Below are 26176 nucleotides of genomic sequence, written 5' to 3' on the forward strand. Positions count from 1 at the left end.
ATGCTATTGAAATCAGGACTATTCCTCCCATTGCTGTTTACTCTACAAGCTTTTCAAATCAAAGGTAAGGACTCACCTTTGCTACCTCCCCACAGGGGGGCTGTACTGATGACTGCTGTTCACCTGTTTGGAGATGCTTTATGCCTATTGCTCTTGTTCTCTGACAGGAGAGAGATAGGTTAATTGTTTCTTACTTTTACCCAACGGATAGTTGCTTTGGAAGGTGCATATACAGTAGAAGACACAAAGTTCTGATAACCAAACCTAATTAAACAACTTTCACTCTGACAAGCCCTGAACCACTTGAGAAGGATCTTGACATAATTATCTATTTCTATTTTTGTATTTCTCAGGGGGTAGGGCAGTTGTGTCACAGTCTGTCTTGTACATTAATGTAGATCATCATTACTGTCATATCTGAAAATATGGGGTGCAGTCTTGAGCACTGATACGTTTTAATGAGTTGTGAACACGTCATGAACCACTTGCGTATAGGTGCAAGCTCAAGGACATCGGGATTTACTCCCCTGTTATCTTTTTCAGCACCGTATCCACAAGCCTGTTTAAGATTATGATTTATGAATAGGCCTAGTACTCACAGTAAAATACAGGGCAATAACGTTCCGCAATTAAAACCCACTGAAATAGACAGTGTAATTAGTGCCTGCGTTTAGCAGTGGTTGTGCCGTTCAGTATGATGTGCGTGAGTGAGTTCATTACACTGAACAAAACAAAAGCTATTCTGTTCCCAATGTAGCGAGACGCTAATCTTTTCTGGCTTGTAACTCTGCTGTGAGGCCCTTAGTGTTTTGTTGGGCATTATAAGGCCCATTCAAGCATTCCATCGTCTATTTTAGGCCCTGTCTGTATGCATGCAAACAGGCTTCCTGGTTCATTAAGCATTTCATATTTTTTATCTGAATTGACCAAAACACAATAAACATTGAGCAAAGCACAAACCACTCAGCAAGATTTCAAGCTCAGTGTGGGTGTGGTGTGTCAGTAAATGTCTGCCCTGGTCTGTACCATAACAAACTGTAAATATGCAGCTAATACAATGTTCACAATAGGTCACTGTCACTGTCACTGTCTGTCTGTCTGTCTGTGCGTGCGTGCGTGCATGCGTGCGTGCATGCGGGCGTGCGTACATGTACACGCAGTACAGTATGTCAATTTACTGTGTGTGTGCGTTCGTGCGTGCGCTGAATGTCCATGAAAATGCACTCCCTGTCTGGCAACTCAACTGTCAAGTCAACAGTGTCCATGTCACTTACCGTACATGTTTACATGATGTCTCTTTCTATGGCCTGCTAATGCCAACATATAGTCTGCTAATCTAGTCAATATTGTTTGGTCGCTGGGTCTGATTAAACCACAGGTCTTTGTTTTGAAGCTCAGATATCTGTCTAGGCTTATTGTCTTAATGAGGCTTCAGGGGTTTGCCAAGTCCCCCCCCCCCACACACACACACACGCCCACCCCTCACTAATTATCTCATTCATTGTGGTGAATGGACTGGACTTCACTGTGTTCGCGGGCCTATTGGACTTGTGTAATGCGATGGCACTACCTCTCTGCGAGGCCTCAAACTGTGTCCTGACATGACTGTAGCTTTGCCTGGTTTCGGTCTTGAGGTCATCGGTTTCATACCCATTGCTGGAATTAATGGAAATGAATTGAAGGTCTGTACTTTTAAAGTCGCGACTGTGGCTCAAGAGGTAGAGCAGGTCGTCCAATCATGATCCATGGGTCGGCGGTTCGAATCCCGGCTCCTCCTGTCTACATGTCGAAGTGTCCTTGGGCAAATTGCTCCCGATGTGCTGGTTGGTACCTTGCATGGCTTCCGCTGCAATCGGTGTACAGTATGAATGTGTGTGTGAATGGGTGAATGTAATGCACAATCTATGTAAAGCGCCTTGGATAAAGGCGCTATATAAATTTACCATTTACCATTTTGGTAACTAACAAGTTACAACATATCTCCAAGCTCCAACTATCTATGTTTTCGATACAGGGTTCTCTCAGCAGACAGACAGACAGACAGACAGACCTTATTGATCCCCTTGGGGAAATTCAGGTATCGTAACTGCACTGCAGTATGCACTATACTGTACAACTACTGTAAGGTTAAAAGTTAAATTAAGAAAAAATATGTATAAATAAAAAAGTGCTACCTGTACATATTTTATATTAAAATTAGCATGAGGGTAAACGGGGCTCTATTCGGCTTTAAAATAGCGATAAAATGTCACTGTGACAGAGCTTCATGCAGAGCTTCAGAGCTTGCGTGTGTCTTCACTTTGTGTGTGTGTGTGTGTGTGTGTGTGTGTGTGTGTGTGGTGTGTGTGTGTGTTAATGTACTATCCATTTGCAAATGTGTCAGAGTATGGCAGGAGTCCTCTTCATCCATCGTTTAAACACGTTAACGTTACCCTGGCAATCCATCCCTATTTTTGGTCATTATACTGCAGGTGACTTTTTTTGTAGCTCAAACATCTCTTTCTTTTCAATACATTTTGAATATAGGGCTTATAACCCCAACTACAACTTGCTAAACTTAGTTCTGATTGATTGATTGAATATTATACCGGTATTAACAGTTTGCAGAATGGGTACCGTGCAGTTCAAGGAAAGTGCAGGAGACCTTTTTACATTCACACATTTTTTTAATTCACACATTTACAATTCATCACAACATATAAAGACATACAAATATAGCCTACACTTCTATGCAAAAAATAATAATGATCATATACACTGTTACAAAAAGGGAAACATGTGCACTGTACAGTATAGAAATAAACTTTAACCTTTTACAGGGGCCAGTTTCATATTTCAGACGATGGCTGGATGTTGCTCTTTACTGCTTCACATTTAGACATTTACACTGTCAGCAGGGATCTGCCCAGTACAGCCAGCGCTGTTGGCGCTGTTGGTCGCAGAGCAACAATGTTAGGGCCTAATTGCTCAGGGTTACCTTGGCTTGAGAACTGAGTCCATGCTCCCTATTTTATGTTGTGTTTTGAACCTTCTAGTCTCTCAACGTTTGACTTCAAATGTCCCCAAACTTCAGCTTCCGTTGTTTCCAAACTATTGTAAGCTAATTCATCAAACAAAATGATATGGCAACAATCTTTATATTCCTTCCTGCTCCTAATGGAGTCCAGAGTGTGTGCGTCCAAAAGAGAGGGGGCATACGCATACATCTTCTGAATCCCAATCGGAGTGCTGTTTGTACACAGTGTCAGTGCAAGGCCAGAGGCCTGGATACAAGCCATTAGATAATGCTATGCACTGTGCACAATGTGGAAATTGAAGTGCTCCTTGGCATTAATTACTTGTCAGCATGTTGTCTTATGAATATGCAGGATATATAACTAATAGAATGGTTTCTCTTGCAGACTTTCGCAACCAAGGATACTCAGGACTCAAACATGTTAAATACAGACACTTCCTGGAAGCATCCGGATCAAACAAACAAATCCCCAGCATCCAAACAGCAGAGGCTGGACATCGGACAAAGAGATCAGCACTCTTTACTACTGGTGTGAAAATATGTCCCCAGGAAACAATGAAAGGAGTCATCACTAGCCATCAGGCCTACTACAAACTCAGAGGTAAGGGGAAATACATTAGTCCGACTATGCACACTTTAGATTATGTACCGTGCCAATATTTAGGACAAAACAAACAACAACACTTTGGAGGGTTCTGACTCAGAACTTCTGAGGTGCAGCATATTCATGCCGGTTCTAGCAATTAAAATGGAGTGAAGTATTTTCTCAAAACCAAAACAATTCAGACTGGTAAGCTATGCCCCATGATATACGACTCATACGAGTCACAAGAAGCCCATGTCAAACACCAGCTCTGGGGTCCAGTAAAGATATTGACAAGCCTGTACAGTCTTGTAGCAAATGAAGGCTTGTCAATAATCTGATGTGAGAAAGTACACAAGGACCAACACTCACAAAAATAAACTTTACTTTTATTATTTGTGGAAAAATCGCTAATCGCTAATTTCACTCTGCACTTATTTTACCTGTAAAACAGTGATGTGACAATAATGCTCATTCTGATTCTGATAAGACGCTTTCACAGTTAAAATTTTAAAACGTTTCAGATTTTTTTTTAAAGTTGTTGATCTACAAGCTCACAAAGCATCACAATGTGATGTGTCGTAAGCTTGTAGTTCTGCTAATTTACGACAACGTAAACATTATAGCAATGCTTGTTTTGTCATAGTCAACTTTGAAATGGCTTTGAAGCTGATCTCGGGGGTTAAGTTAATAAAATGCAGCATATAGAGCAGCTCACCTTTTCAAACCTTCAGCTGGTTTAATATGTCACTCTATGTGTGTTATGTCACACTGTGTGTTATGTCATGTTTCACATCCCCTGCTGCAGTCAAGTGAAGCTGACACATATGAATTATGTATAGTTATTACATAACTGCTCAAATTTGACCCATGGAGCAATCAAGATATTGGACGAAGTGAAACTGGTTCCATGCAGACTTTGCAGAGTCATACTTTCATATTTTCAAATGTCAGGGATATATCATTTGCAAAAGTGTATTCTCAATTGTCATTGACTTTGCTGGAGCTTCAGCCTCTAAATCAGACAGGTTATAAATACATTATCGTTGATTCGTTGCTGTCGGGAGGAAGCTTTGGACAAAACCTCTTAACTCCATTGGAGCCTCAAACTGTCTGTTAAAGCAACTAACTCCACACCTCTCCCCCTCTCATGCAATTCATTGACAATATATAAAGTCAGAATACCAACTTTGATGAGACAGTATTGCTTTGTTTTCAAAATGTAAGGTTTTTTTCATTTCCTGAAAAACGAACATTTTGGAGTTAGATGGTTTCTTCCCGACAGCAGAGATATGTAGGACTGCATGTTTATTAAAGCAAATTACTTTTTGATTGATTGATTCATTTATTAACAGTTTGCAGAATTACAGTACATTTCAAGCACAACTCAACTGATGTTGCTTAGTCAAAATGGGAGACCTGCCATGCAACACACACGCATACAAAATTAATTCTACATTAGCCTATCTGCAAGCTTGGCATGTTGTGAGCTTGTACATTGGCAATTTCCGCGGAATATTCACCCCCAGGATACGGACGCTGCTGTTCACTTCGTGCATTCTGTTCAGTTTGTCAGGAGGCGATCTGGGAGGCGTTCCACATCTTCTTCGACAGGGTCCCCAACTCAGAGGAGTACCGGGCCTGGGTTCATACCTGCCAGCATGAGAATATCTGCATGGACGACCTGGCTCGGAACTTCAGCAGCTCGCAAGAACACCTGGACCTGGTTGCCAGAGTGAGTATAGCCTACATCCGCACAGTCGATTCAGTGACTATAGTCTGGCTTAAACCCTCTATGCCATAGAGAGGATATCTGTGGCAAAGAGTATGGACAGAAAGACCAGTCCAGGTAGAGTTACTGTATGACTCAGATCCGTTTGACTAACCATAGAGTTGTTTTTTTTTCCATCTACACCACATCTCTTTGCCAAAACATATCTGGTCTACAAGCTTTCAGATTGTAGAAAAGAGCGGACCAAATATGGAGCCATGCAGGATGCCAGACAAGTATATAGGGTTCATTTGGTTAAATAATTTCATAATTTCAACATTTTCAATAATAAGAACAATGCACCACAGGAGCTGTTCTGAAAGACCTCTTGAAAGATGGTTTAGGTAGGATTACCAATGACCATCACAGTACAGAACTGATCACTTGCAGCACTGGCAACAACATAAGGAATTTCACATAACTCTCAGAGGAGATACTTAGAATGTGATAAAAGCTGTGTGTCACATAGTTCCTATACTGTGAGATGTGATTGTCCTTTTCTTGGCTTACAGAGAGTAGCTGAGCTGGGAGAAAGTGAAGGGTATGTACAAACTATTATGTCTAGAAAGTTGTTATTATTAATGACACATTTTAATGTATAGTAACTGAATACATAATGCACAATATTTTGCACAGCTCCAGTAATTGCTATTAGATACTGTACATTTCAAACAAAATATATCCATTGTATTTGTGCTGTTTTCTTGAAACTGCAAAGTGAAATCTGCAAGCAGCTTAATTTCTGTTTATATTCATCTGCTTTGGCTGTGGGTTTTACAAATAATGCTGATATAACAGTTTATTTCAATAGTTCATCAAAAACTCATATGGAGCCAGAGGGATATTGACTGATTATACTACACTTGAATATTAGCCTATCCATGCATATCCAATGTGGGCACTAGACCGTCACCTGAACTCATTAATCAAGTCGTAGAGACGTTGACGGCTAAAATGTCAATATTCACCCCCAAGTATTATGTGGCTGATTACAACAACAAAATGTATAACTTTTTTCACACTGAGAATTCAGTTTGATGTGATATTCCTGACATTTTGAGTTAAGTTATTGATTAATGACACGTTAAATTATTTTACAGGGGGGGAGTAGCAACACCTGGTCCAGGAAGACCATGTAAGTTACCTACCTCTATGCATCGATGCTGTTGAATGAAATCAAACTAACAAGTTAACACAATAAATCAAATGTGTATCAAGGCTGTTAATTAAACAAATTTACTAAATTAACTCAATGCCGAAAGCTTTGCTCTTTTGTTTCAGGTACATGGACTCCCCCATTGAATCTACTTCCAACAGAAGAAGTGGAGGTATTTTTTTTTACCAACAAGAACCTACAAGACTCAGTAGCTTCAAGTTTTCTTTCTCTGAACAGTGACACAAGTGAACATAACGCCTTCCTTTTGTAAACCGTTGCCATGAACATATTCCGTAGTCCGTCCGTCCGTCCGTCCCCAAATCACTAATAGCATTAATATAGTATTTTACAACTGGTCTTCAGGCATAGCACTGAATGAAAACGGGTTTTACGTAGAACTAAAGATATACATTGGTCAATGAGGAAGTATGCACAAACGTTGAGTGATGCAAAACAAGTGCCTCCCCCACCGTCATTAACACAATACGTAGGCCTATAGGTCATGTCAAAGATGAAGTGACTGGCTTTTTTTGTTTCTGTTCCGTTCATGCAAGCATGTCCTCTGTGGATATTGCCCAATCTTATTGGAGTTTTGGAAGATAAAACATAGCCTATATATATTCATAAATGCCGTGATACTAAATGGAGGGCAAAGATAGAGCAAAAAAAGGACCCTGTAAAGCTCCTTTAGGGATGTTTTTGGTGAGAGAAAAGAACTGAACTGGTATACAGAGTATGATCTTTAATAGACAATGATTTAACCAATTAAACCCTATAGCCTACTTCATAAACTAATACTCATGCCGTTTCTTTTTTCCCTCTACACCGGTAATAGCCAATCTTCGACATGCTCACAACGAACGAATGTTCCACCCAGAATAGAGATGCTAGGGTTCAAGCTGTTAAACAACACCGAGGCTCACATGTGGACGACGGGGACTTCAGAGGCCCGTGTTTAATCTGTCGTTTTACCTTTGGTGTTCTGTCTGGCAGAGTGAGGACCAGAACATGCTACCAGGGGAGTATGAACACACCGTTGAGTTCAGTGTCACTGTGGTGAACTCCGAATACAGTGAGCTGCTCAGTGACCCAGAGGATCCACGGTACCATGTCATCACAGAACACCTGACGGAACAGGTAAGAGCTATCTTCAATGTCATTTATACTTCATCACAGAACACCTGACGGAACAGGTAAGAGCTATCTTCAATGTCATTTATACTTCATCACAGAACACCTGACGGAACAGGTAAGAGCTATCTTCAATGTCATTTATACTTCATCACAGAACACCTGACGGAACAGGTAAGAGCTATCTTCAATGTCATTTATACTTCATCACAGAACACCTGACGGAACAGGTAAGAGCTATCTTCAATGTCATTTATACTTCATCACAGAACACCTGACGGAACAGGTAAGAGCTATCTTCAATGTCATTTATACTTCATCACAGAACACCTGACGGAACAGGTAAGAGCTATCTTCAATGTCATTTATACTTCATCACAGAACACCTGACGGAACAGGTAAGAGCTATCTTCAATGTCATTTATACTTCATCACAGAACACCTGACGGAACAGGTAAGAGCTATCTTCAATGTCATTTATACTTCATCACAGAACACCTGACGGAACAGGTAAGAGCTATCTTCAATGTCATTTATACTTCATCACACAACTGTGTCACTCAAAAAAAGAATATACTTTTTTTTTGGCATTAGCGAATTGATATCTTTATTGACAAAAACATATTTAACATTAAATTCCGATTGACAATGAATGGAGAATTTACGTCATACTTATGTGGACGAGCACATCGGTATGTTTGTCCTACACAAAGACTAAATTCCCATTGACAATGAATGGATTATGTACGACGATAAGAGCGCCCCTCACTTCACACCGGTGTGAATTTTATCCACACATTCCTCCCTTTTCTGTCCTCACTTTTTATCCTCACATTCCGTCAGTCAATCAAATCATCACTATGGGGTACACACAAACACACAAAGCTGGGCATAGCTCAAAAAGGGGGGCCTTTGGGGGACACACACAATACGTCATAGTAAAAAGTCAATAGACTTGGCTGCCACATGATGTCACGGGGGGACCACACACAAAGCCAGGCGTTGGAGGGGCTAGCGCCCCTCAAAAATATTGTATTATGGGTATAATGGAACCGGCTTACAACTTATGTGATGATTTTTAATTAGGTGCAGCAGCTAATCAGCCAGCTTTGGAAGGCTTACATTTAACAATAGAGCTAATCCTCTTAATGATTGTAGGCAAATGCTGCAGGGTTTAAAAATTAGTCCTTTCCCATGCAGCTATTGAGGGGGAAAGAATCATTTTGTTCTGGCTGGAATTGAACTGGAAACAACCATATGGTCAGTGGTGCGTTCACAACTGCTGGTGTGCCACAAAATGATGCATCTCCAGCTGGTCACTTGTCAGAAGGAACTGTGCACCAGCATAAATTATGCATAAGCATTTAAAAAGAAATAGATTTTGGTGAATTACTCTGTATATAGTGGTATGTTCTATGTTGCCCTATGTGGCCATTAAAGTGCCCTATGTCAGCACAACTTAATTCCTGCTACGTACATAATTAATGTATGTTGAACTGACACAGCTCTTGCATTAGGTTGAAACCGAACTATATCGTTGAAATAGTGTGTTAATCATCAAGCTTTCTTCTCTTTTACCAAGGCATTGCACGTGCCATATAAGTATGTACTTAACCTTTGATTGTTGTTGGTCCTTGAAACAAGAAGTGTAGGTCTTTGTGGGTTGTTAAATGTCATACAAAGTAATTATAATCACACTGGGTAAATAGGAGAATTACTGATTGAGCTAATTGTAGGGATTTGAAACACAACAGGGGGCCTCGATCTGTCAATCTCACAAATGTGACTGAAATTCCGCTTTGACATTATAGTCTCCTTTAGTGCTGCTAACTTGACGTTGACTGTGGAGGAGCTTATAAAAGGTCAAAACAATGTAAAACCAAGAGCACACAAAGCTACAAAGCTTTTTACACCGATTTACAATCTCTGTGTAGCGCACATAGCTCATGCAACAAATGCATTTGATATGCTTCTTACAACCTCGTTATTTATTTATTCTTTTGCAGATGTTTCATATTTTTGAAAAAGTTCCGGGATTTAAAGAAATTCGTGTTCTGGGATTTCGGTAAGTATATCAAGTGAGAACAGGGGAGACCAACACACTAAGTATTATTATTATCTTTTGAGATAGATAGATTTTTTTCCTCTTGAAAGACATTTATTTCCAAGTAATGCTTAATTTATGTGGAAAATACCATGGGAAATAGCTCATCTACAAGCTCACAACAAAGTTGTACAGGCTTAAGCTGTACATGATGAGTCTTTCTCACACACTGTACTGTCCATGATGTCATGATGTGCATGATGACTTTGTGACGATGTGTTGCTCAGATCAGAGGATGTGGCCGTGCGTTATGCTGCCGTCTTCGATGGAGACGTAGATCTGGCCCAGGAGGAGCCAGGCCAAGATGTCAGTGGATCTAAACTGAAGCACATTGTTGCCGACGCCTTAAGTCACGGGACATCACTGCCACTGGACATTCAAACTCTCAGCTTTGGGCCCGGTAAATGAGATATCATGACATAAAATAGATCAGGGTAGAATTTAAGATTGTATACAGCTGACCAATTTGAAAGGTTAAAGGAGCATTCAGTGATTTGGAAAAAATAACCCTGGTCCGCCCCGGTAACAAGATGTGCAAATGCACGCACTACAGTACAAACGCTACAGTACACACGCGACAGGCCAACAGCACACACACTCCTGATTGGATGAAGGCCGGGCCACCTAGCCAAAAACAAAACCGGTTAACTGGGGACAGGGAGGAACTCCTTATATGGTCAGCACACTCTATAGTAGGGAGGATTATCACAACAAAACAAAAAATACGTGATATTTGAATTAAGTGCAATCACTGAATATACCTTTAATAACAATTGAAAATAAATCAACGTTTGGTCTTCATCTAATGAAAGTATCACCTGTCATTTCAGAAACTACAATTTACAGAGTCGACGAAATGCGCATGAATCCCCGTGAGACTGTGACACCTCAGAACATTGCCTCACCTCCTTCACCGACGGTTGGAGACAGTGCTCTGAGTCTTGGCCTCTCACCCACTGTGTCCGTCACAGAGAAACCAATGGAGGCTTTCACAGTCATCCCAGAAACACAAACCTTTGTGCCGTTCATGCCCAACAAGCTCCCAGAAACAACTTCTGGAGTCAGCGAGGAGACACCGGCAGCAATGGCAGCAATAGAGGAGTCTGTGGAGGGTAATGTTGAAGGGGCTATAGATGTTATGCCACCCACTCAGATGACTGCAGAGAAAGAGGAGGGGGATGTGTCTAGTATTAGACCCGAAGAAGAGGTGTCAAGCGGTAAGTACTGTACATAGACCCTAGAATCAAAACCCATTATGATTCATGTCCACTAACCACTATTGCTTTCATGATAGACAAAAAAATGTTTTAAAATTGAAAGATGCCTTTGCAGGAAGTAGGTCTTTTTCTTGTTATGTTATCTATTATATATCTAAATTCTCTTATTTTTTGTTCTTCCTTAACATAATATACACCAGTTGAGGTGGTTAAGGAAGAGCCACAGAATGAGGAAAGTCTCCAGTTATCTCCAGACGTGAAACCTTATATGACTACTGTTACACCTGAGGCTAACCTCGCCCCATCAGAGTCTACAGACCCAGAGGCAGAGGTCCCCATCTATACACCTTCCTCTGACGAGGATACAGGCCTTGAACCAGCGATATTGGAGCCGGAAGTGGAAATAGGGGCAGGGATTGAGGATGTGGTATTGCCAGCGTCCACAGAGAGTGGGACATCCGCTGAGAGAGGAGATGTACCGGTGCACAGTGGAATGACAGCGGCATCAGTGGACATCCCTTTTGAGTACCCAGACCTACACGAGAGGTCTACAAGGACGGAGGTGGAAGTGACAGAGTCCCTGGAGGTGGATATCAGTGGCAGTGGATTCAGAGATTCCTCAGAGTCTGAGGAGCAACCATATGAATCAACCGCGGCACCGGCTAAGAGGCAAATGAACACCCCACTGATGATGACCGCTGATAACAACAAAGAATTAGTAGTGTTCTTTAGCTTGAGAGTCACTAACATGCTGTTTTCCGAGGACCTGTTCAACAAGAGCTCCCCTGAGTACAGATCGTTGGAGAATACCTTTCTTGAGCTGGTAGGTAAACAAGCTTTTGCGCTTGATGTCATGCTTCTGCACACCTTATTCTCATTCATACTTTTGTAGGACCATGCAAACGTCTTGAAGCATTACATATTCACATTGATGCATTGTGTATTTAACGTGAAATTATAACCGTAAGGGCAACCGCCAACAGCTCCAAGATGACACTTTATGAGTCTTTGTATGCTCTAGAAGTGATGATTCACTACACACTATAAGACCTACAGCCTTATTTATCTTCTGCTGCTTTCTTCCCCTTCATGGCCGTTAAAATAATAACACATTATGTAACATGTATGTAGATTTCTCAAGCTCCCAAGCTGATTAATGCTACCTGAATGTGATATGGCATTATCCTATAGTCCGGATGGCATCTACAGTATTATGCAGATACTCAAGAGGATTTATTGTGTTCACTTAATAGACGCAACACTCTGGGTCCAGAGACTCGCCAAACCCTGGAGCTTCCGTTAAATCTGGGCCTAAGAGACAGATGACCTTAGCATCTATACCGGTATTCTTTTTCCATATTGGAACTACAACTCCCATGCCTCAGAGAGAGCATGACCTATCTACCTCTAACCTAACCATTCTTTATGCAGTATCTAACACATCTTCTTAACCCATTTTGACCTGAGATCAGATTCTAAAAATGTTTTCTACATCCTGACAGTTTTCTGAAAAGGCTATGTTTCTATGTCAGTCGATTTTTCAAAAATAGCAGACCTACAAGCTCGTAGTGCGCCACTCGGTGGCGATCAATGAGCTTGTAGATCTGCTATTTTTCAATAGCTAAAGCATAACATAATGCTTACACCAAAAGGGGTTCCCGCCCAAAATGGGTTTTAAACACAGCACTTCTAACATTGCTTAAGGAGTTGTCTCCACTTTTTCGCTTTCGCTTTCGCTTTGCACAGAAATATTCTCAGTTGCTTTTGCATTCTTTAAAGTTCAATCTTTGAAAGTCTTTGTGATCTTAATATCTTATCTTATGTTGTTTGGCTAATATGCTGCCTTAATTCTTCTAACATTTTTTTTGTATCTACCATATTAATAGCCTAATATTACAAAATGTGTGTTTGGCAGAACTTATAGATTATAACAGGGAAATATTTTTCGGAATGAAATAGTTGTGTTAATAGTTAGACCGTAGAATAAGCCAAACATAATGTTGCCATTCCTTTTAAAATATGTATATGTAATGAGGGCAGCAATTTACAGTTTTCTTAATTTTACAGTAACTTATTAAAGTATATTTTAAATTATTATATCTATGTGTAATTGGGCTGTAAATTAAAACAGCAGAATTAGTATTTAGTGACACTTTAAGGTGAGATATTTATTTCTGCTTATTATTCATGAACAAAAAACACATTAAAATGTATTTTTGTATTCTGCTTAATATGTGTATAGTATGATAATATCGACTACATTTTATGCACTTATACATTGATCAGTGTGATAATGTATGCGAGAGTGAGAATGAATGATAACTTGGATGGATGGATGAATGTTTAAAGTAATGAATAGTTTTTGTCGAGCAACATAATAAGTGCATGTTGCTATTGAAAAGAAGGAAATGCACAATATATAGTTATATGAGACCTGGTTCTGGTTTACTCATAGCCCTGCATGGTCCAGTGCTTACAGCGAGTCTCTCTCACTGACACCCATCCACTGCTCACTAGCAGCTTTTTCCACTGCGTGCGAGGGTTTACAATTCTCTGAAAATAAACAAACTGCTAGACCTTGGTAAAAGTCTATTCTCGAAGCTGGGAAGCATCTCGGGTCCACAGCTTCTCTCTAAAATGCACTCTTTTAGTCATTAAATAAAATGAATCAACCAAATCCGCGCAGGCAATTTGTAGAAGAAATTACTCCGGATGACTTGCTGTATTAAAATGGCACAAAGTGCATTTTAGAGAGAAGCTGGGGACCTGAGACGCTTCCCAGCTTCTAGAATAGACTTTTACCAAGGTCTAGCAGGCTTTGTGTCGGTGAGTTTCTATGTACTTTTAACTTGAACATTCTCCAGGCTTTTCTTTCTGAGAAAGCAAACGTGGGATCTGAGGTTAGTGCAGACAGTATACAGTACATGAGTACAACTATACTCTAAACAATGTGTAGCCTACTGTCCTCAACTTACACATTAGAGGTCAAAATCTTCAATATCTGCAATCACAAATATCACAAGACTCCTTTGAATTTGTTACATTAGGGTGGTGAGAAGTTAATTTATTTAAACACCGTTTGGAATATTGGAATACTCTGTTGACAACTTTACATCCCTATTTAGCTCTAAGCCTTACCCAGGGGTTGACAGAAGGTTAGTCTCTCACACACATAGAAGAGCCTTGTGCTCAGTAAAGTCCTCTGCCTTGAACTGAAGCATATCAATACAAATTGGATTGCAGTGCTTGCTGACATGTCAGCTGCCAGCTCCATCAGAGCAGAGGGAATGTGTAAGCTACTGTAGGAGGCTGGTTCAATATTTCTTTATTTTTTTAGTAAATTAATTAACATTCGATGTAAGCCCATTCCAATTCAATAAATGAAGTTACTGTACATCAAATATGATGCCATTATCTATTCAATCATACCCCAAAATAATTTAACTTCTCATACAGAATTTCACTTATATTATCTACCCCCATTACACAATTATGTTGCTTTTGTGTTGTATTTTCAGCAAAAGCTTTCCCCACAATATAGATTAAGGGTTTAAGTGGATAAACAAGTCTATCCCTATACTTTCCATTCAACACTCTCCTCCGTTACGCCTGTACGTACTGGTTTGTGTTAGACATGGCATTTAAAAAATAACTCTAATGAAATTTAGTTTTAAATAGTAATTATGTTAATATGTTTGACTGGACATTCCCCAATAAGAAGTCTTTAACAAGTAACAACCAAATATAATGCAGTATAGGCCTACTGACTGTTATATAGGAGAAAAACACTCACTTCACACAACTGTGTGAGAGAGAGAGAGAGAGAGAGAGAGAGAGAGAGAGAGAGAGAGAGAGAGAGAGAGAGAAAGAGAGAGACACACACAGAGAGACACAGAGAGACACAGAGAGACACACAGAGAGACAATCTAATAGAGAACAGCAAATAGCTCAAGACATGCAGTACCACTGGCAAAGATTTGTTTCTGGGCCATCCATTTGTCTCAATGCAGTATGTTGACTTGGTCAAATAGGTTAGTTTACTTTTGTTGGTCAAGCAAAATGCCATTTGGGAGACAACTAAATGCAGGGGTTTTGTGGCTCAAGGAACTACAAAGTCTTTCCAATGAAGCCAAGAACTTCATATTGATATTCTACTCCACTAGCCTGATGCAGCAAAGTAGTTTGAGACAAAGTTTGGCTTTTTAAAAATCATTTAGAGTGCCACTATTTCCACTCTGTTGTTGTTGTTGTTTTATCTAATTATTTACTGTAGATGAGCAACTGTGTGAAGTGAGGGGCAATCTTATAATCATACATCATCTCATTCTGGCCAATCAAGAATTTGCGTGCTCACCTTCGTCTTCAATGTTTGTGTTTACATGAACACTCAAAATTGTCCATTATTGTCAATGGGATTTTATATTTGTGTTAGGACAAAGTTTATGCACATACACCAAAAGCTGGACATAGGAGGGGCTATCGCCCCTCAAAAACGTAACATCCAAAAAGCAGGCAATTGTGATCCATATAGAAACTCTTACAAACAAGCCTGAGAAGATATGCACCATTGAAATGTAGATCAGGTGTGCTTCCTTTCATCAGCTACTTGGCTGTGGTGAGTGCTCATCTACAGTCATGTACTGTAGTACAACAACAGAGAGGAAATAGTGGCACTCTAAATGATTTATAAAAAGCCAAACTTTGTCTCAAACTACTTTGCTGCATCAGGCTAGTGGAGTAGAATATCAATATGAAGTTCTTGGCTTCATTGGAAAGACTTTGTTGTTCCTTGGCCCACAAACCCCCTGCAATTAGTTGTATCCCGAAGGGAGCATTACATTACGTACGTAGTTCAGACAAGTCATTGGTTGCGAATAAATGTCTGACTTTAATGCCCTGTCTGAAAAGCGTCCACCCCCCGTCCCGAAAGGCATTTTGCTTGAACAACAAAAGTAAGCTAACCTATTTGACTTAGTCACCATACTGCATTGAGACAAATGGATGGCCCAGAAACAAATCTTTGCCAGTGGTACTGCATATTTGCTGTTCTCTGTTAGATTGTCTCTCTCCGTGTCTGTCTGTCTCTCTCTCTCTCTCTCTCTCTCTCTCTCTCTCTCTCTCTCTCTCCACTTTTAGAGACAATTAACCATTGTACGTACACTGGCCCTGACCTGCCTGCTAGTGATAAGTGGAGTAACCTTAAGAGCTCCTTAAGGCCTCTTATCTCCTGCTCTGCAGCCAGGCACAGAACATATAGCTAAGGCATCGTAATCTCCACCACTCACAGTGGTTTGATGCTGACCTTCCGTATAGCCAAACTCATCTGCAGGTGGAACACACATAACAGATACGATCGATAAACCATGATGGAGGTCTCTTTGTTGTACCAGCTGGCCTCTTCCTCCTGACTAATCATCAGTTCAAGTCCAAAGCCAGCCTTATTATGAGAACCTGGCCTCAGCTGACCTGCAAGTCATTGGTCATTTATCTTACCTTATCTTATTTTAGGGATATTTCACTTTCAAATAAAATAAACACCCAAAGAAATATATGAAAAATAAATGAAAAAGGATTTATATAGTAATAATATATTTTCAAACTATCAGCTAACTTTCAGCATTTATCTTCTCAATTTAACTTGCCTTATCATAATCTTTTTAAATATCTCCAAATTAGACACTGGATCAGAGAAAACTACAAGGATTTCCTGTGTAATGCTAATAATTCACCCCCGGAGGATCAGCACATTGATGATCTCCTCCACCAGGGGATTAATCTCTTCCATATACAGTTTAAATGGGAATCTTTTAGTCTATAATAAATTGTTTCTTAAAACGCAAATGGGAAGCTGATTTAGAATGTACCTACTGTATGATGATGGTGATTGACGAAACCTCTTAGGAAGAGCTCAGAGAGTCCTGATCTCTACAAATAAAATGCAATTTTTTGCAATATTTATGCAATATTTTTCACATTACTTATTTACTTAGGCCACATCAATGTGTCAGAGGTGCAAGATAAATGAAGGTGATTTTATTTATTTGTTTCTCGATGACTCCTCTTGGGTGATGTTATAACAAATTGCTGTTCCTGCGAAGGTTGTTGTAGTCGATGTTGAATATTGTGTCATTCTGGGGTGGGGGAGGGCTTGGTGTGAAGGATTGTTTTTTTTGGCTTTTTCTTGTATTTTTGTCAAAAAAAAAAAAGGATGTTTTGTACCACAAAAAAAGGGGAAAAAAGTAATGGAAACATCACAGCCGTGATTTGTCAATTACTTTTCATCTATTTTTTATATATTTTATTTTATTTAGTTTGTTTTATTTGAAATTTAAATATCCCTTTAAATGTGACCCATGTATAGCACTTGTATAGTAGTGCCTTTAACTGTGACTTGTGCATTAAGATTTTGGCAGGTTCTGTGTATCTGCGTCTGCCTGAGTACAGATACACAGAATAATTCTGAACAGCATAATACTGAACTGATTACATAATACTGCAGCTTAATGTACTCTGAGGTCTTGGTATATAGTTAGTACACTAAGGGATATACAGTAAGCATTCACCAAACGGCATGCGTGATGTTGAGCTGGTTTCAATTCGAGATAGCTGGTGTCATGTAGGCCATTTCCAACTGTTTGATCTAGTTCTTTTCGATAACTGTTTGACTCTCTTCATTTCTAGTGATCACCATTTCCTGTATTCAACACTTAAACTTAGATTGATTGATTGATTGAAATATTTATTAACAATTTGCAGAATACAGTACATTTCAAGCACAAACTCAATACAAAGACTGTTAAGTGTGAGTGGACGACCCAATTAAGCATTACTCTTGTTTACAAGAGGGTCCACCATGTTCAATTCATCAAAACATTAGAGACGTACAAATAGACACTTAATCTATATAGTCAAAGAACAGAACGGGAATTCATCATGAGGGAGATAAAAAGGGAAAAGAAACATATACAGTGAGGGGAAAAAGGGGTGGGCGGTGGGGGGGGATTCAGATTTTACGGGGGCCGTCCGTAGGTGCCCTTTGAGAGCGGTTTTGAAGGAGTCAAGGGATTCGCATGTCTTAATGACTGTTGGTAGGGCGTTCCACATTTTGGTGGCATAGGAGCGAAAATATTTTAGTCCCTTGTTTGTGCCGAATCTTAGCCTTTCATTTGAATCCATATAGTGCATTTAATGTATGGTAACTATGGTTTCATGCTCACACATTTTTATGACATTATTATTCATTGCATTTGCACTAAAACATGACATGCTTTACCAGTGACAGTCTCTCACTTTGTGGATGTAAACTTATTTCCTGTAGTCTTCTCTTGGTTCTATAATCTTGTTCTCAGGAGGACAGCCATATAGGCTAGTGTTTGTCAAATCAATCAAACTTTATTGCATCTGTAAATACTATAGGGCTTTGAAGTGGGATGGGATCCAAACCTTTGTCAAATCAATCTAACTTTATTGCATCTGTAAATACTATAGATCTTTGAAGTGGGAGGGGATCCAAACCTTTTCCTCCTAGGATCAAGAGGGATTCATTATTCAATCCCATAGGATGGCACCGTCACCATTTGGAATTAGCCTCCCTTGAAAATCCTAACCCCACTAACCCCAGAAACTGATTTGTTGTTGAATTTATCGATGAGAACACAGAAAACGGATTATATATATTTGTCAATGTCATTGTAGGCCATTATAGCCTAACGTGAAACAATACAAGAAAACATTACCTCTACATTCACTGGAAATCTACAAGCGCAACGCATTTTGAGCTTGTAGATCTGCTATTTCTGCAAATATATTTGGTATAGAGTGAAAAAAGAGTACAGCCAGAAACGACTTGTGTCAGATCAAGTGTATTATAATTATAGATAGACTGTCTAAAATGCAGAGCAAAAGTCCCGGCTACTTGGTAATTCCACCCTTCTTTTCCTTTCTCTTATACAGCTCCTGCCATATCTAGAGTCTAACTTGACGGGTTTCAGGAAACTGGAAATCCTCAACTTCAGGAATGGCAGTGTTGTAGTAAACAGCAGAATGAGGCTGGACCAGCCGGTGCCGTCCAACGTCACCCAGGCTGTGCACTGTGTGCTCGAAGACTTCTGCCATGCTGCGTCCAAACGGCTAGACATACAGATTGATAGTCGTTCCCTGGATATAGAACCAGGTACAGTAAGAGGATTTCATGGAGTTGTTGTTGTGACCCTTATTATCTGCACGTGCACGTGTGTTAACCACTAAATAGCCATTTGCAAGCTCACAACCTGTCACAAAGTGACACATTGTGTGCTTGTAGATCTATTTTTTATAAAACTAGACCAGTTGATCACCGGCTTACTGTGGAACGGTGCAAGTCGGGAACGATCTGCGATCTGGACAATCTCCATATATGCCTATATATGGGCATATCGTTTAGATCGGCTATTCGATCCGACCAACACCGGCACACTCCCGCAGGTCATGTGTTCGGCGAGTTTGAAGTCGGTCGGTCAGACGGTTATCATCAAGATACGTGAACTGCAGACACACAGACAGAGATAGCATGCACTAGGATGTTGAATATGTTTTATTTTTTTACGTTTTGTTTTTTATATAACTAGAGCGGTGCCCGTTGGTCACTGGCCTACTTGGAGCAAGGCACGTTGGAATTATGGAGTTATTTGTCAGGCATGCCCAAATATGGACATATGGACAGAACAGGCCAGCTCCATGGAGTCTGGGCAGGGGCCCTGTCCAGAGCCGGGGCAGAGGCCCTTTGTGGCGGTTCTGGACAACCCTGGGTCTGTCCGACCGACTCGACAACGGGCGTGTGTCGAATTTGAAGTCGGTGGGGCGAACGGTTCTCTGGTTACGTGGATTACAGACGTACACACGTCCTTTACAGTTTGTGGATGTTGTGCAATAGTAATGTGATAACTTGTTACATAATGTAAGAGAATGCCCTCATTAACCACACCTTTTCACGTCAATCAAACTGACCTTAATTTCTCCTCTGAATGTGCGATGCAAAACAGGTGGCCAGCATTTCATTCATGTTAATGAGTTATTCTCTCCTTGTTGTTTCACCTCTCTCGTCCTCTCCACCCTGTCCTGCACACCCTTCTGTGTTGTCCCGTCGTTCCTACTGTCTTCTCATGGTTTTAGCTGAACTGGTGGACCCGTGCAAGTTCCTGGCCTGCAGTGGGTTCTCGCGGTGTGTCGTCAACAGCTGGACAGGAGAGGCAGAGTGTCTGTGTCACTCTGGCTACAGAACAGTGGATGGACATTGTCAGAGCACCTGCACCCTGGAGCCTAACTTCTGCTCCAATGGAGGGCTCTGCGAGATAATCCCCGGCCATGGGGCCACTTGCAGGTACACTACAACCAACAAGTTAACTCACAGAAAAAACAACATTGACTGCATTGTTCTTCATCGTGTTTTAGCAGGGGGGGGGGGGGGGCAATGACGACGACGACAGGTGGTTAACCTGTGACATTAGTCCTCTATGATGTCAGTCGTCTATGACTTATATAGCCTCGGAAACCCATGACTTATATGACATAAAATTATAGGACTCTAAATTTGTGCAAGGTTTCAGACTGATCACAGCCCTTTAAGCTTGTCTTCCATTGTACAATTTAAGTTAAACATTTCAAATTTAACTTAAATCAAATATTTAATTATTGTCACATCAAGTAAAAGAGTGGGTGGAATTGGATTTTTCTTCCCATTGTGTCGTTATTCCAAGAAAAAAATAAAAGGATGAAGGGGGAGTGGGGGGGAGGTCCATATAGGCCTATCAAAGAAAAAACAATAGTGGATGTATATGTATAATACAGTAGAGTAGCCTATACTACTCTGGCCTATTGGCAGTGTTTACATGAAATTTGGTGCTGATCGGTTAAGTGGTTTACACACCCACTCTCTGACCCTCTTATAGAAGGCTAGCCTCCTGCATGCAGAGCCACGCTGTAAAAGGAAATCCAAACAGTAATCTTCCACAAAAGAAAATTCTTTGGGTTACATTTGTATACGCTCAGAGTTATATTAACTTTCATGAGGGTGTTGCAGTGTATAAAGGGTTATAGTATCAATGCTACCATCTGCAGATGTTCACCTTTCACCCACCTAAAACATGATGTCAGTGTTTACTTTTGGAACAATCTCTCTCCCAGCCAGCACTGTCTCACGCACGCACACACACACACACACACACACACACACACACACACACACACACACACACACACACACACACACACACACACACACACACACACACACACACACACACACACACCACTTTGGTTGATTTCCAAATGTGTACAGGCAGGGACTGGATGAATTAAGTTAGTTTTTAAACAAAGGTCAAGCCACAGTTTTATCTTGTATTGTTTGTGAATATTAATGAAACAGCTCATTACGTTGCATAATTCAGGGTGACCCTTCCTTTCTAACCTAATTTCTATGTTGTGGATGGTTCTTTTTTTATAGATGCCCTGTGGGCACGCACTGGCACTACCATGGAGAACGCTGCAACGAGGTGGTGGCAGCAGCGCCCCTTGATCGTTCCGTTATCGCAACTAGCCTCGTGGGAAGCCTCTGCCTTGTTTGTGCCATTATTGGCATTTTGGTATTCATAAAAAAGAAGTGTAAGCGGACCGGAAAGGCTGAGACATTGGTGTAAGTGAGACATTTTATATATTATATACTTTGTCGTATGAAGGTGTATTTCAGAAATAGAGCATTGTAATAGTAAATATATCCAATCAACAGATTTTCACTCACACTCAGAAGTGGTATTATAGTGACGAGTTTGGACAAAAGGCTCATACATAGTCTGGATTTTCGGTGGTGAGGTGACCACCGCTCTGGTGGTGAGCTGACCACCGCTCCGGTGGTGAGGTGACCACCGGAGCTGAAATAACATTGAGCGGTGGCGAGTAAAAACAGAGAGAAGGGCGGTGGCGGTGGTTTGCTCTTCACCGCGGCTCGTGACGTCATGTTGTAGTTCGGTGGTCACCTCACCACCGAAAACCCAGACTATGTATGAGCCTAAAATCAATCACAACAAATGTGTCAACCGTTTGTTGTGTCGATTTTCAACGCTTCCGGTATTGCTGTGCACTGGAATGCAATAGGGAAGTGGTATTATATAGTACAGAGTGATATTCTCATAAGGCAACACATTGCTACATGTTGTGAGCTTGTTTATCTGCTAGTGGTGCTATTTTTTTAAGATTTAGAAAATGTGTCAAGGTTTTTGCCTATAGGCCTAAGGATCATAGGCCCAAAATAAGTTTCACGTAATTATTCTCACTAAGACATTGTTTGCTCTTGATGTTCATAATTGTTTCACAAACCTGCATATTCACAGTTCAATCATCTTTACATTATAGGCAACCCCCTGCTCCATATGCCTTTGAGAATACAATGAGACTGAACCCAGTTTTTGAGAACGATGATGGTGCCTTGGCTGAAACGTCCACATTACAATGTCCAAGTTTCAGTCAGTCATCAGTGTCACACTCTGAGACTTTTGCCTCAATTGAAAATATACATCTAAGCATTGAGGTAACCTGTAGTCCTACTGTATTGTACAACACAGTATGGCTTAAAACATAGTGTTACTAACCATAAATATTCAGTCAACTAATCCTCTAATAAACACATAAATAGTCATTTCAGTTTGCTTGCATGCAAAGTTTTCACTTCCAAACTAATCCAATTCAATGCAATACAATAGAAAACAATACTAATATTAAAGTCTTGCAGTAAAATATATTTATTTTGAATGTAAGAATATTAGACATTGATTGATGTAAAGGTAGAATGGTGCTTTCAGAGCAGGACCGTCTATGTACGCAGCATTGTGCATGTGCTCAAAAGAGGCCAGTCTATGACAGTCACCTATGGCATCAGTAGGTCTGCATTTGGGCAAAGCCTCTCCACTGAATACCAGTGTATAGAATTAAAGTTGTAAAGATTAATTATATATGAAATTTTAAAACATTTAAAAAAGGTACCTGTGACCTTCCCCGGATCATAACACAGCACTGGAATAGAGGGATTGCGCATGCATAAAGTGAATGTCAAATCGAGTGGCAAAGTGAATTTAACATTGTTTAATGTCGTTTAATGCAAGTAAATGATGATGTCACGCGCATACCCTCTATTAATTAATAGCCCAGTCTTACTACATGTACAGCCTTTAAGTAAGGATGGTTCACTTCATTCTCATGAAGATATTCCATTCCACAGCAGGAATCTAAGGGTTTCATATAGCTGTGCAGTTGTTGACGTACAAAGTTTCTTGTTTCTACTTGTGTCCACGGACAAATGCTTGCTTGCTTGCCTGTTTGCTTGCCTCTCTCTTCGCTCACCCATTTGCTTTTCAACCATTTCAGTGAATAATATTAACAAGAGATTAAATTGAATGTACAGTTGTGGCTGTCTTCATGTTTTTTTCCCACAGATCCCCAGGCACCTCTACACAACAAGACCTGAAAAGTTAGTCTCTGAAATGGTTGACTTCCACCAGTGCATACCACACAATGAGGTGAGGACCAATCGGGAACGAGGACACGGTACCATTCAAAGTATAAGCGACAGATAGAACATGGCAGCCGCGTCTATTGAATTCTGGCCCATGTTCTATTCCATTCATCAAGCTTGATAGCTTGCATTGTTATATTCGATAGCTTTCATTTGTGGAGTTCTGAAGAAAGGTTAAGTCAAATTTAGGCCTGACTCACACCTTTACAACAGACTGCTGATGCATGAGACTTATTTACCGATGCAAGCTCACAATGCATTTTCCAATTGGTATGACACAACATTTTTGTTGTATGAGGGGGAGGGGCGCAGTCGAAACACAGCCGAAAGCCGTACAACAAAAATGTTGTGTCTAACCATGTGACTTCCATTGGAAATGCATTGACACTTACCCTTTGTTTACATCTAGCATGCATCTAGCATGCATCAATGTTGTATGCTAGATCGAAAGGTGTGAGTCAGGCCATATGCTTTGGTGACAAAAGTGTGTGTGACGTGTAGCCTGCAGAATATAAGCGACGCTTGCACTTTGGCATGGGAGGTCAGATCAACATATGAAATGAATTCTGTACTGGCCATATATGAAGCGTGTCTTGAGTGTACAGGGTTTGATGAGGTCAGATCAACACATGGAATGTCAGAACAGGTCAGCTCCATATATGGAGATCTAAGGGTGGCAGCTGGCTACCCCAGAATTAGAGTCGAAGTGTCCTTGAGCAAGACACTGAACCCCTAATTGCTCCTGATGTGCAGGTTGGTGCCTTGCATGGTTTCCTCCGCCATAGGTGTATGAATGTGTGTATGTGTGTGTGTGTGTGTGTGTGTGTGTGTGTGTGTGAATGGGTGAATGTAATGCACTATCTATGTAAAGTGCTTTGGATAAAAGCACTATATAAATGCACCATTTTCCATTTATAACGCTTGAATGCCTCTGCAATTTGAACAGTGCCAAATTACAGAGACGCCATTGCAATTCATCCATGACGAACTGGAATGGCGTCCCGTTTTGGTCAAATTATTATAAACAAACATTTTCAAATCGGAACGAGTCATCCTGAGTCATGCAGTGTAATACTGTCCCATTGATATTCAAAAACAATACAACAAAAAGTTACTTTCAGGCGAGTATCTAGGCTACTCATTTTTCTGTTTTTTGGCTGATTCACTATGCAGCTACTTAATACGTAATTAATTATAATTACTTGTTCAGGTTTAATCCTATCCTGTCTTGCTATCTTCTCGTGTTCTCTTTAGATGTGGCGATCGCCGAATGAGTACAGAGCAAGTTGCCTTTTAAGGTCAGATAATGACTGCTTTGAAGTAACTGTTCTGTGACAACCACCTTCTGCGCCAATTCCACCTGACCACCTGCTGACAGTGCACCACATCACAACACACTGCAAGACAACGTGACGTTAATCCTAGCCTAATTTATGCAACTTCACACTGTAGGAATCAGGTTTTTACTGCCAATGGCTTACTCACTCACAGTGGTGATAGCAGCCTGGAATGGCAATAATCAAGGTGACAATGTTAAAAGTGATTGAGGTTAACTGTTCATTGTATTTTTGTGTCTTGTTAAGGCCCAGGCATGCTCCAGTTTTTAGGTGAGAAACAGAGAGATGTGTTGGGGTGAGCAATGAGTCGCTTACATCACTGCGGCGTGACGTCATGTTGTAGTTTTATTTCCCCAACCACTCCACCGTGGAGTAAAGCGTGAGCCTTCAGACAGAGCTCTATGGCTATAATGCATGAGGTGAATTTCTGTTGTGTTTTAAGTGGAAGCTATAATGTTTGCAATCATACTGTGTATTGAAGGTTAGAAACATTTTGCTATAAACCCTTGGGCCGTGGCAAAGATTTCAGATTTCCTCACACTGAGGTATTTATTATTTAGAAACTGATACATGGTGGTGGTATCATAATTAGACAAAGCTATGTGTTGTTTTAACGCTATTCTTAACTTTTAAGTCCAAAAAAAGAATTGAATGTATAAGCTGTTGTCACTTTGGTCATTACATATTGGTGTTGACCAAATAGTAGCAATGTTAATTTTAGCTGGACATATTGGCTAATGTATTTTCATCTGTTGAATAACACATCCTGACCTACTAAAAAAGGAAACGAGTGCTGGGGATGACCATAACTCACTGGTGTCCAGACGTGGACATTGTTTGTATGGCGTGGAGCCGAAGGGGCCATGGCCCTCTAGAACAGGGTTCCGTCTGTCTCCCTGTCTATCTCCCTGTCTATCTCTTTGTTTCTATTTCTGTCTCTGCAAAAGTATAGACCAATGCCAGGGAATCACAGTTAAGCTGACACTGCTGCTACGTAGTGAACCACAAGGCCAAGCTCTGTAGCATCATGTGATCAACATTAGCACACAAAGCTCAATTAGCACATTATTACTAGCACCCGATTGGTGCTTCGTTCTCAAACGGCACACATAGTGACTTACTTCCCACTGATTGTACATGGAAGCTATGCCATAATTAGACTCTGTCTAGACTCTGACTCTGTTTGTTTTGTTTTATTTTTACACCTTTCTCCATTTCACAGCAGCGAATAAACAATTTTTTGCATGAAAATATAGTACAGCTGTTTTATTTATTATTATTACTTGGGGAAACTCGAATATCACTGGTATTTAGGCTAAT

The 26176-nt window shown here is 40.5% G+C and overlaps 1 protein-coding gene across 1 annotated transcript; it reads left to right on the plus strand.

The window, feature by feature from the left end:
- On the plus strand, window positions 1–24854 carry impg1b (interphotoreceptor matrix proteoglycan 1b; the record flags this gene model as incomplete). The annotated part of the gene is made up of 15 exons (XM_080783445.1): window positions 1–64; window positions 3402–3617; window positions 5168–5334; window positions 7520–7663; window positions 9682–9722; window positions 9989–10161; window positions 10733–10978; window positions 11179–11801; window positions 12232–12321; window positions 18932–19151; window positions 20129–20336; window positions 21459–21647; window positions 22364–22538; window positions 23440–23523; window positions 24774–24854. The coding sequence occupies 15 exons, from the start codon at window positions 1–3 to the stop codon at window positions 24852–24854; spliced, it is 2721 nt and encodes a 906-aa protein (XP_080639571.1).
- Between the last annotated feature and the right edge of the window lie 1322 nt (window positions 24855–26176).

This window comes from Protomyctophum bolini, assembly GCF_963924005.1.
Source record: "Protomyctophum bolini genome assembly, chromosome: 15".
Lineage (NCBI taxonomy): Eukaryota > Metazoa > Chordata > Actinopteri > Myctophiformes > Myctophidae > Protomyctophum > Protomyctophum bolini.